At 32.9% G+C, this 11,070-nt stretch overlaps 1 protein-coding gene across 5 annotated transcripts in view; it reads right to left on the reverse strand.

Moving 5' to 3' along the window:
- The window catches only part of LOC105338123 (uncharacterized), a 49,219-nt gene extending 39,122 nt beyond the window's left edge, over nucleotides 1-10,097 (reverse strand). For all 5 annotated transcript variants that reach the window (XR_004595706.2, XM_066079817.1, XM_066079816.1 and 2 more), the window contains exons 1-10: nucleotides 9,942-10,097; nucleotides 8,132-8,318; nucleotides 7,862-8,019; nucleotides 4,605-5,120; nucleotides 4,293-4,490; nucleotides 4,012-4,185; nucleotides 1,420-1,561; nucleotides 1,146-1,264; nucleotides 921-1,055; nucleotides 126-222 (exon numbers count right to left, since the gene is read on the reverse strand). Coding sequence is in view for 4 of the 5 variants with exons in the window: in XM_066079817.1 (XP_065935889.1) it covers nucleotides 126-222; nucleotides 921-1,055; nucleotides 1,146-1,264; nucleotides 1,420-1,561; nucleotides 4,012-4,185; nucleotides 4,293-4,490; nucleotides 4,605-5,120; nucleotides 7,862-8,019; nucleotides 8,132-8,318; nucleotides 9,942-10,020 (1,805 nt within the window). In the remaining variant the exon portion in view is untranslated. The remainder of the gene's footprint in view (nucleotides 1-125; nucleotides 223-920; nucleotides 1,056-1,145; nucleotides 1,265-1,419; nucleotides 1,562-4,011; nucleotides 4,186-4,292; nucleotides 4,491-4,604; nucleotides 5,121-7,861; nucleotides 8,020-8,131; nucleotides 8,319-9,941) is intronic.
- Between the last annotated feature and the right edge of the window lie 973 nt (nucleotides 10,098-11,070).

An 11,070-nucleotide genomic window follows, 5' to 3' on the forward strand; every position in this document is an offset into this window, starting at 1 on the left:
AGTGATTAATGAAGGAAATCAAGGAATTAAATGGCTAGATTTTAATATATGTTTAATTTTTTAACATTTCCAAAACCCTTGTATATAAATCTTTTCTTTGATCAAAAATAAAAATAAGATCATACTTGAGGCTTATAGAAGCTATTATTATCATGCACGTCATCATTAGCACTCCAGCACAGATGGGTATCACAATCAGAAATCTTTTCAACTGTTTCAATTCTGCAAAACAAGACAACCAAAATTGGAATTATTTACTCAACATTTGATCAATAACTGTTAAATAACTAAGAAAAAATATTTTTGACGATTAAATTTTGTTCATCTTCATTTTTCAAACAATATTCAGACCATAAGGAATTGTTTATATTATCATGTGTTTGATTAAAGGGGCGTGGTCACGATTTTGGTCAAAAATTATTTTCCGATTTTAATATTTACAATGCTTCAGAGAGGCATTTTTAATAGACAACCAGAATTTGAGTGTCATTAGTTGAGTTATAAACGAGTTACAGAGCTTGACATTCTTCGCTATGTAAATTAAGCGTTTGTTTACATTTTGAACGTTGAAGTAAAAACTTTAGGTTTTAACCTAAAACGAATGTGTTAAACGTTAGGAATTGTTTATTTATGCCTAGAATAGATAAAAAGATAGTCAAATAAGCTGGAAAACATTTTTTACTTTTAAATTGAACCTATGTAAACAAAAACAGGGCACGAGCCTTGTTTACATGACAAGTATTGTGAGCCCTGTGTCTTGCTTGTAACTCTACGAACGACTCTCAAATTTTATTTGATCATTAGAAATGCATTTTTAAAGCATTGTAAATATTAAAAACCAGAAAAATAGAATTTGACCAAAATCGTGAACATGCCCCTTTAAAGACTGATTTTTGGTCAATGAATCAAAAGGGACACACCTTCCTCACAAAAACTTCCACGAAAACCGTAAGGACACGTACACACAAAGGAACTTGGCTTGGATATTATTTCATATTTCTGTTCAATGCACGTGCCGCCATTTTTGCACGGGTCATCTTCGCACGTCATTACCACTGGAAGAAATAAACATATTTATTGGTGGATTTTAAGGCACCGTTATTTAAACTATAAAAGCAAATATAATATAGCATAGAAAAGCATACTTATTTGGGCACTTCCTATGATGTTTCCATCGGAAATTGGAATTATACAATAATATGTCCCTTCGTCTTCCCGATGGGCGTGTTTGATATGTAGTTGGCCATCCTTGGTAACCGATATTCTAAAATAAACAAGACCTAAATTCAGCTTGGGAAAGGGTTAGTACTACTGTTATTCGTCGTTCTACGTGAATTTCGGTTTCAATTTTGTTTAATAACTTTATAAAGGGATTTAAGTGTCACTGATGCAGAATAATTGGACTACATGCTTGCTAACCTTCCAGCGTGCTTGCCCGGTCTGTATCGCTTGCCGTGAGGACTGACCCAGTACAACGACTTGTAGACTATATTGTCATCGGTCTTACATGACAAAGTGGTACTGCTTCCTTGAAACTGCTTGTACTCAGCTTTTTCTGATCCTACAAGAAATAGTTGGATTTACTCGAAAAATAAAGTTACATTTTAAAAAGGATAGTATAATTTCATTAACAAAAATTAATTTCCTTCATGAATCCACACAGCGTGATTCATAAAAGATATTATTCAAGTTTTATAAATACCTGGCTGTTTGTAATAAAATGGAATCGGACATAATCATTTAGTTGAAAATTAGCTAACCACTCATTGAAAGGAATATTAACTTAAGAAAGTATCAGAATACATGTATATACATTTCATGTATCTAACTTTTTAGTGTGTCAGCGAAAGTGCGCAGCATTTTGTTTAGCAATATCATTTCATATACATGTACCAAGTGCATTAGAGTTATTATCTCTAAATCAAGCATATTGCTTATCCTGTATTCTGAAAGATTAATCGGGAACTTTCGTTTAAGTACAGAAAAGGGAAAACCTTGAAAACCGAAGAGTGCAAAAATACACAGCTAAAGACAGTGCAATTAGAGTACGCCCGTAACATGCCATCGACCTCATGAGTATCAGAGAAAACTAACTGAATTCCCTCTCTCCCCAAGCAAAATCTCAGTTTTCTAAAATTGTTGTTAAACGTAAAGTGGCATCGAATTTTAGAAGAAAAAATGTGACCGAACTGTACTATAAATTGTTGATTTTTATTTTAAATTAATTTTATCGGTTGTTCTTTCTTTAAGTTTATTTAATCGAAATAAAGTGAGTACTACATGCATTAAAAACCATTATAGTTCAAATATAGAGTGACGGCGCCTCATTAGTTGAAGGGCCTACAATCAAGAGAGTCCAGTATTCATTCACTTCGTCTAACATATCCAGGCTGGAGGTTTGGTTTTTTGGAGGGTGTAGGGTGGGGTTGAGCTTTATTCAAATCAAAGTACTGAAGTACTGACGGGAGTTGATTTTATCGATTATCATTTATTTTAAAATCAACTTATCTGGCATGGCAATTAGTTTCTTTGAATTACGCACTTTTTTATTATATGAATTAGACTTTTCCGACAAGAATTTCGAGAAACCCCATATGAATCATGTTGTGTAATATTTAAAGATAGATTTCAAACTTTGTATCAGTAATCGAAACAATTCTAAAAATCTTATGGATCCAAGCACTATTGATATCGATCTCTAGTCTCGTTCAACCAGACGCTCGGCTGTCTCCGTTAATTTCAAGCAATCAAGAGAGCCTTTCTGCTTGTCGCAGATTTACGGAGACAGCCGAGCGTTCGGTTGAACGACGCTATATTTAACTCTGGCGTAGGAATACATGAGACTATAAAAATATCTTAGTTGTTCGTATTATATAAAATCTGACTATTTTCAAAGTGTTTATTGATATTATTGATAAGTTTCCTTGAAAAACAATGCTTCAGCATACATTACTTTGAATTTTTCTATTATTTTCAAGAGCTAAGTCTTGTCAGCGGTGATGATTTGTGCTTAGGTCCAAACACTGTTTCACTTTCGGTTTGTCGGAGAGTTGATTAAAATCAACTCCCAAAACTAAATTAAAGAATTCAAAATTTTAAGGCAGGTTGCAATCAGGATTTGATCCTGGCCTGTATTTAGCGATGACTTTTATGTTTTTATTTAGCCCCCCTCCCCCCTCTTTCATTTACTCAGTTCTAAGCTCGATAAGCGCTTCAGATCACCTGTTATCCATCTGCCTATCGGTCCGACCGTTTGTCCATCCGTATATTAACATTTTGATTTATTATCTAGAACCCCTGGTCATATTTCGACCAAACCTGACATTAAACATCCTCTAAGTGAACTATATTGTGTGGCCGCTTATCCAAAAATGGGGTATAATGAGGGGTTCAAAGTTGTTATGTTAATGATATGTTATTTTCCTACGAACGCCTTATGATAGATATTTCCCGGAAAAAGTGTTAATTTACTTAGAAATAAACATGTACAGTTCTGGGGAAGCTTAAAAACCATATCACTACAATATCAGTGATACATAAAATTGCTCTTGCAAGGATCCAAATGTATAGTGTATGTTTATCTTAGGTGCGCGATTAGGCCCGTGGCTGGTGATTTGAGGAATGTAAAAAGTATTACATTAAAAGTTAAAATTTTAAAGATTTATTGGTAGGTTTGCGAGCTTTCCCGACAATTAAAAAACGACATTTGGTACTTTTGTGAAACATTGTTAAACATTGTTAAATTGTTTAAAATTTGATTGAACCCCTTTTCAATAAAACCAACACCATTTATTAAAGGGATGACGTAGCTAAAAATATATTCTCTAATGAACAGAAACGATTTTGTGATCATGTAACGCTGAAATATAACAACGACAGACTGTATACAAATTAATTTTTGACGACATACTGGGATTTTTAATTTTCAGTCTAAAGGTTTGTAATTAGTGCTCATTAGAATTGCTTCCGGCAGAAGTGTCGCCTTCAATCATGACACGAAAGAATACAAACCACACGCAGCTGTGATACAGGAACGAGTAGACTTGCTGCTTCCCTCACATTTGACAATCGTATCGGCGTGGCGGAACTCGTGTTTCGTTGATTTGCATTTCCGGTAGCGTTGTTCTTTTCCAAGACCACACGTAACTGAACACAGGCTCCACTGGCCCCAGGATGCCCACACCCCTAAACAATGACGTAGTATCATTAAAAAATCAATGATTATTAATAACTAAATGTTTAACTATCAAACATAAACGATACATAATAATTTATGCTTGCACACTACCCACCCTTAACGACAGTGGGTCCAGTAGGCTTTGGGGGCTTTGGTTTCGGGGCACAGGGGCATTTCCTGACCTCTGAACTATGACCTTTACATGCTTTGTAAGTATCTTCATTTACAAAACACGTTCTGCTACGAGTGCTGTATTTCTTTCTCTTGCATTCCTTGGAACATGGACTCCAGTTTCCCCACGAAGACCAATAAGCTGGTGAAATAACAATTTTGTTTAAAAGAAAACAAATCGTAATTTAACAGTTGTACATATTCACTTCGAAGGAAATAAATGAAAATGGTTTTAAATGACACAAATCTTTGATACCCTGTGTGAACATCTTTGGGTGTATTCTGTGCCCCGTTGAATTCATATTCTTCAGAAGTGTCCAGATCTTTGAGGTCATGTTATGCAAATGGTAGTCGATCTGTTTTCTGTCGTATTGGGGATTAGCTTGTGCTTGAAGTAAAATGCTCTTGGCCATGGTTTGAACGACTCGGGTGAGTCTAGAGAGATACTCGGAAGTCACGTTTTCCTTCATCAGTAGTGTCTTCAAACTATTTCGAAATGCCTCTCTGTATTTTTCCGTTGACGACTGTGCAAGCATCGAAATTTTAGACACTCCGTTCGGAGTATTGGTCCTACCAATAGGAATCCACCGATTTGACGTTATTGGATTTTTATTCTTTTTGTTGGCAATATACTTATGGAGAAAGATTCGAACTTTTAGTTGAAGTTTTTTCTTTGTGCCTGCATCGTTCTGCGTTATTGAATTTGATGACGTTAAGTATCTCATCACTTTTATTGCGTCAGCGATCTGTATCTTCTGTCTATCAACAAGGTCTAAATGCAAAAAAAAAAACCAATTCAAATCAATAAAATTAATAAGTATTTTGGAAACTGCTCTACTACAAATATTTTCAAGTTTTCTATTTAAGAGAATTTATTACACAATATATTTTAAGCCGTGGTTAAGTTTACATTCAGAAAATGGTCAAGCAATTCGAATACATCTCAAATTCCTATCACAAAATGACATAATTTGTTTGATCAATAAGATTAATAGATTAACAGATTATATATACATTGTGAAACTTTCTAGCGTAGTAGTTTGGACTAAATTAAATTCTGCTCTACAATAATAGATATTTTTATGAAGAGATAACATAAAACCATTTAATCTTGAGATCAATTCTATGTAAGAAGCAATGATTTTTAAAAAGGTCTGGCCACGCATAGTAACTGATTTTCTTTATACTTCACACATAGACATACCTACGAGTAAAATGCTAAAAGACACTAATAGTTGGGTCCTTGAGGTAACCGTTGCCATGGTAACCGAGGCTTAAGGAGGCCGAATTTAGTTTGCATTGCGCATGTTTTTGCGCATTCTAATATAATACAGTTGTTTTATACTTCTTATGAATTTTTTTCGATATCATTTATAAAATTGAACACAATTAACAACAGATAAAAATATTTCGATTTTTAAAGGAAATATTTATTTTCAACACGATTTTTACGTTGTGCGGTAGGGGAGCATTGCCATTGCGCTTTTATGACGTTATGATAAAATGAAGCTTTGTAGGAGTACATTATAAGAAATAACATAAAAGAAAAAGTAAAAATTGTACGCTGTTGAAATTTTATATACAGAATGATGCTATCCTCGAGGATATTTTCCTCATTTTTGGAATGAATCCATTATACCAATCATCATTCGTGATGATCCAAATATATAGCAAAATTTGGTGCATTTTAATATTTTGAGATGGCCCCCACTAAAAACCAGACGGTAGAATTTTGTGCTTTTTACTTATAAGGTAGGAAATGATATTACTTATCATATATAACAATTTGAGAAAAAAAGCTATTGTAGTATTTTTTAAAACTGCTTTGATGTGCGGAAAATGACAGTTTCCCATGTATTCCTATAGTAAATGTACCTCTATTTTGAGATGGCCCCTAAAAAGAACCAGACGGTCGATTTTCATGAACCCTCGCATATAAACTAGAGTTGGTTTAAATTACATATGGTTAAAAAATAAAGAGTTATGCTATTGTAGTTTTTCCGCAAAAAAACCCCAAATCGGCCTCCTTAAGATGGAAAAATAGCAAAACTTACCTACTTTAAAGTCATATTAGAAGGTTTTGCCCACTAATTTAAACTATCAAAGACATTAAACACTCTGTTCAATTGTCAATTCTGATTTCATAGAAGAAAACTGATGGAAAAACCAATACTTTTAAAATGTTACCATGGAAACCATTAGAATATTTTGAAATTTGTCGTTTGTGTTTTTTTATAAGCTGAAATGATAAATTATTTATTTTTTATATCCTTATCAATGCCCATGCAATATACATTTTGTTTATGAAAATTGACAACCGTTGCTATAACAACAAGGCCAAGACACAGAAAAACTGAAAAATTGAAGATGATTTTGATATGCTGTAATTCCTTATTTCACAAATTTTTAACAACTTTTTTTTTGTTGGGACTTGTAGAAATATTCCTAAGCTTTTATTGTATACCACAAAAAACTTTGTAATTCAACACAGAAGTGTTGTTGCTAAGGAAACTAAAGTTGCGTAGAAAATCACACCAAAAATCTTACTTTTTGAAAAGTCCATAGCAACGGCAATATTTTTTAACAATTGCCAGATTTTTTCAAGTTGCTTTTCAAGTTCAGGACTTACTTGATATTTTCTAATCCATTCATACAAGTTATCTATACTTTTTATGCGAATAATACCCATTCAAATATGCCTCAAAATAATAGAATATACCTTATTTTTTAACTTGTTACCATAGCAATGGTTCTTAATTTTTATTTATTAATTCTTAATTGCACGACCATAATAGTGTATACCAAAAAGTTAAAGATTTGCATTTTTAAATCAAATTAAATGAAGAAATCATATTTTGAAATTTCTCTTTAGTTACCATGGAAACACCTTAAATATATGTGTTTTTCCATAAATGACATATTCTACCCTAGAGGCCCTAAGTTGTGCACATTACTTTCAATATGTTCTCAAATAAGCATTAAAATGTCGTTTTTACATCTTTGCTCTCTGTTACCAAGGCAACGGGGCCACATAGGAACAAATCAATAGTGTTAGCCTAAATTTTTTACTCATCAAAGTCTATCAAATTGTAAAGTATGAGGAAAATCTGTGACTATGCGTGGCCACCGAATTTTGATTCTTACATAGAATTGATCTTAAAAGACTGGTCACGCAATATAGATTTGAAATGCATGAGGACGTACATGTACGTTATTGGTGCGTTATGAGGCACTGAGGGTTAAGGAGCCTCCGACACCGTAATTTATGTCTTGTATTTTCATGTTATAAAAAACGAATACCGGTCCTATTACTGTAAATATTATTTTTTTTAAATATACATATAATTGTAAAAATGATTTGCAAATATATACTGCACTTACAAAAAAAATCGAAGAGTTAAATACTAGGATTTAGAACTAAGTAATGTGAAAATTCTACTATAAATTGATAATGATTCAACAGTACAGAGGAATCCTAGTATATAAAAAATGGCCTGAATGAGGGTGTGTTACCTATGATAGTGGACAGTGACTTTTTGCTAAAGATAATTGGCACAAAAATGGAACGCCTGGTAGGTTTCTGTTCAGAATTGAAAATAAAAATGCGAGCTTCCAATAAGAATCGCTTGCCGCGGAGATTGGAGTCTTTGACGGAACACTCTTCTTTGTTCCTACATTGGGAAGAAGAGAAACGTTTTAATAAGTTTTATTGATATACTTGTAACACCAAAGCTTTACTTTTCATGCAATTTGTTTATCAGACGAAGGGAAATAAAAAGTCACCGGCAATTCAGGAGAATCCGTCTTCCCCCGCTCCGAACGAACCAGTAGATGCGAAAGAATCTTCTTGCGATACATGTTCTGATGTTGAGGGTAGCTTTGTACTCCCTCTGTGGGTAAACATAGTTGTACTGACAACGAGGCTGGACCACTGTTATAGTAGTACACCCAGTGCTTCTCTTTACTGGACCTTTAAGAAAACTCTTTGGGATTGAAATTGTTAAGTGTTTTTCATGCAAGTATATGTATAGTGTGTTGAAAAATATTCAATTATTTTTTTAATAAAACGCCTTATCTGATTGGTTCAAATTGTCATATAAAAAGGCACATGCGTGTATATTTTTCTCACAGTGAAAAAAAACCAACCAACACCTAATTATATAGTAATATAAGGTAGGAATATATTTTTTTCTTGTGAGAAAAGTATGTAACATCAGGTACCCGTGGTCAATACTGGGCCCTACCATTACCGAAGTCTCGTGTTTTTGAGAACTCATTTGTAAATTTTGGAATTTTAAACACAGCATTGGTACATTTTTTGGAGCTCAACTCTATATCATTTGCAATATATGCAGGCCGGAAAATCTTACTTTGGATTTGTTTATACCATAAAATTTTTTGAAAAGAAGACTGATAGAAATAATATATATTGATATTGTGCACAAGCAACATATCAATCTACTTCCTTTCAAAATTTGTTAAAATGTGGCTTTAGATAATTAATAAAAATGTTAGTTTTCAATAAAATATCGAGTACATTAAAATGAAAAAAAAATCAACATACTTTTGGCACCTGCAAATAACAATATACATAAAGTGTACTGTGCGTGTGTTTGTTTCCAATATTTACATTTTCTAGTTTCTTTGTCTGTTATAACACTTCGAATCGATTTTGTACTATATGATCAAATAAATTCAAATGACGTATTTTTGGGGGCGCCAGTGGGGTTTGCATACATAATATTTTAATTTTTAATCGTACAATTGCTGAAAATTATATAAATATAAATAATAAGGAATCATTCTTTGAATATTATGAGGTAATAATTCGGTCAGGGCGTGATCAAATCTATCATAAAGAACTTTATTGGATTTGACCCCGCCCTTAACAAAATATCACACGACATCATAACACTCAAAGAATGATTTCATATTCCTTATATATCATTGTATGCGCGGATGATGGATCTGTAGATGGGGACCGGGGTTCAACCCCCCCCCCCCCCCCAAAAAAAATATAAACGTACTCCACATATCAAAGTTACCCTTACCAAAGAAATTGTCTTGTAACACCCACTCCCCTGGGAAAAAATTCTGGATCCGCACATGCCACATCAGATTTTGCAAACATTTATGAACATCCCAGGGCTTAAAAGTATATGCATTCATTAGAATGATAAAATCCCAAGATTTTTGTTTTGAAACGTTTAAACGCCACTCACTGTTAAAAAAAAACGTTGGGTGTTACGAGAACTTTCAAATAAAAAAGTGTTATTTTATACCAAAAATCCCTGCAAGAAAGTTTTCGGGTAAAAAGGTACATTCCAAACAGGAAATATTGGATTGGCTTCCCTGACGTTATGTACATGTGTCGAATTCAATTTCTTTTCACTGACATGGATTCTTTATTTTGCAGATCCTAATAAATATCCCAAATAATTTGAAACACATGAAACGAAGAATTACAAAATATATACTCTAGAGTCTAGTACACATTGTGTTGTGTTTATTTATGAACAAACATAAACTAAAATTAAAAAAATCTATAGAATTTGATTGAAAATGATTATCTAGCAATATTCAAACTACTTACATTGATTTGTTTTGCTAGAATAAACTTCTTCAAAGGTAAGGAATATCAGGAACACTTTAACTAATGAGAAAATTTTCATTTTCCAGTCGTATTCTATTCATTAAATCCATAAAAGCAAACAACGACAATATTTGCACAACAAAGGCACGTCATAAATCGGAGTATATGACGTCATAAAGAAGACCTCGGAACTTAGCGCACCGAAATTTTATTTAGGCTTAACGAGGCCGAGTGTAATTTTTTCTGCCCTAGATTTTGGAATGAAAATTTTTGCATGAATTTCTACTGATATTTTTAGATAAAAAAAAAATAATAATAAGACATTTACCACACCGTTTGTTTAAGGGGTCATCTTAAAGTTCGTTAATTTTCAACATAGGACTCATGGGATTTTGCTTGAAATGTATCAATTTTGCACATTTTTACATTTTTTTTAAAACTTCTGCCCTAGGGATTTCTTTTTCTGTTCTACATATTAAAGTTATTGCTTAAAGGCATCAAATGATCAAATAAAAAAAACGTTTACCTCCTGGTTTGTTCCAGGCGTCTTATCAAAGTTGGTTTTGTATGCCCAATTTCCCAGATTTGTCAGATGATGACTATTTTTTTTTTTTGACAAAGGCGAAAATGGTGATCTTTATAGTATTATTAAAACATTCAGACATATTTAAGTAATAATTAATATATAACATCACATATTAAGGGTCATAAATATAAAATATGTGGTTACTATCTTGAAATATATATGAATTAAGCTACATTTAGGCGGGTTAAGAAAACGTGACAGTGGGCTATACTCTGTCCCGAGTTTTTGCTTCCACCACTTTTTGCTTGATATTTCAATAATAGTAAATACCTTTGTGCTCAAACTACGTTCATCCACTATAGTTTGTCCCAAGTTATTGCTTCCATCAATTTTTGATGATTTTTAATGAAAATACACAAACCTGTGAAAGAAATACAATTGAAATCGATGAAAGCAAATATATTCAAGATATCTTCATTGAACCATTATCCCCTTTCACTCATAAAATTTCACAGGAACGAAAACAATTTTCTTACGGAGATTTATAATGGGGATTGTTTACATCTTTTCTCCATTCGGAATACACTCGGACTACATCGCGCA

This window comes from Magallana gigas, chromosome 3 (genome assembly GCF_963853765.1).
Source record: "Magallana gigas chromosome 3, xbMagGiga1.1, whole genome shotgun sequence".
Lineage (NCBI taxonomy): Eukaryota > Metazoa > Mollusca > Bivalvia > Ostreida > Ostreidae > Magallana > Magallana gigas.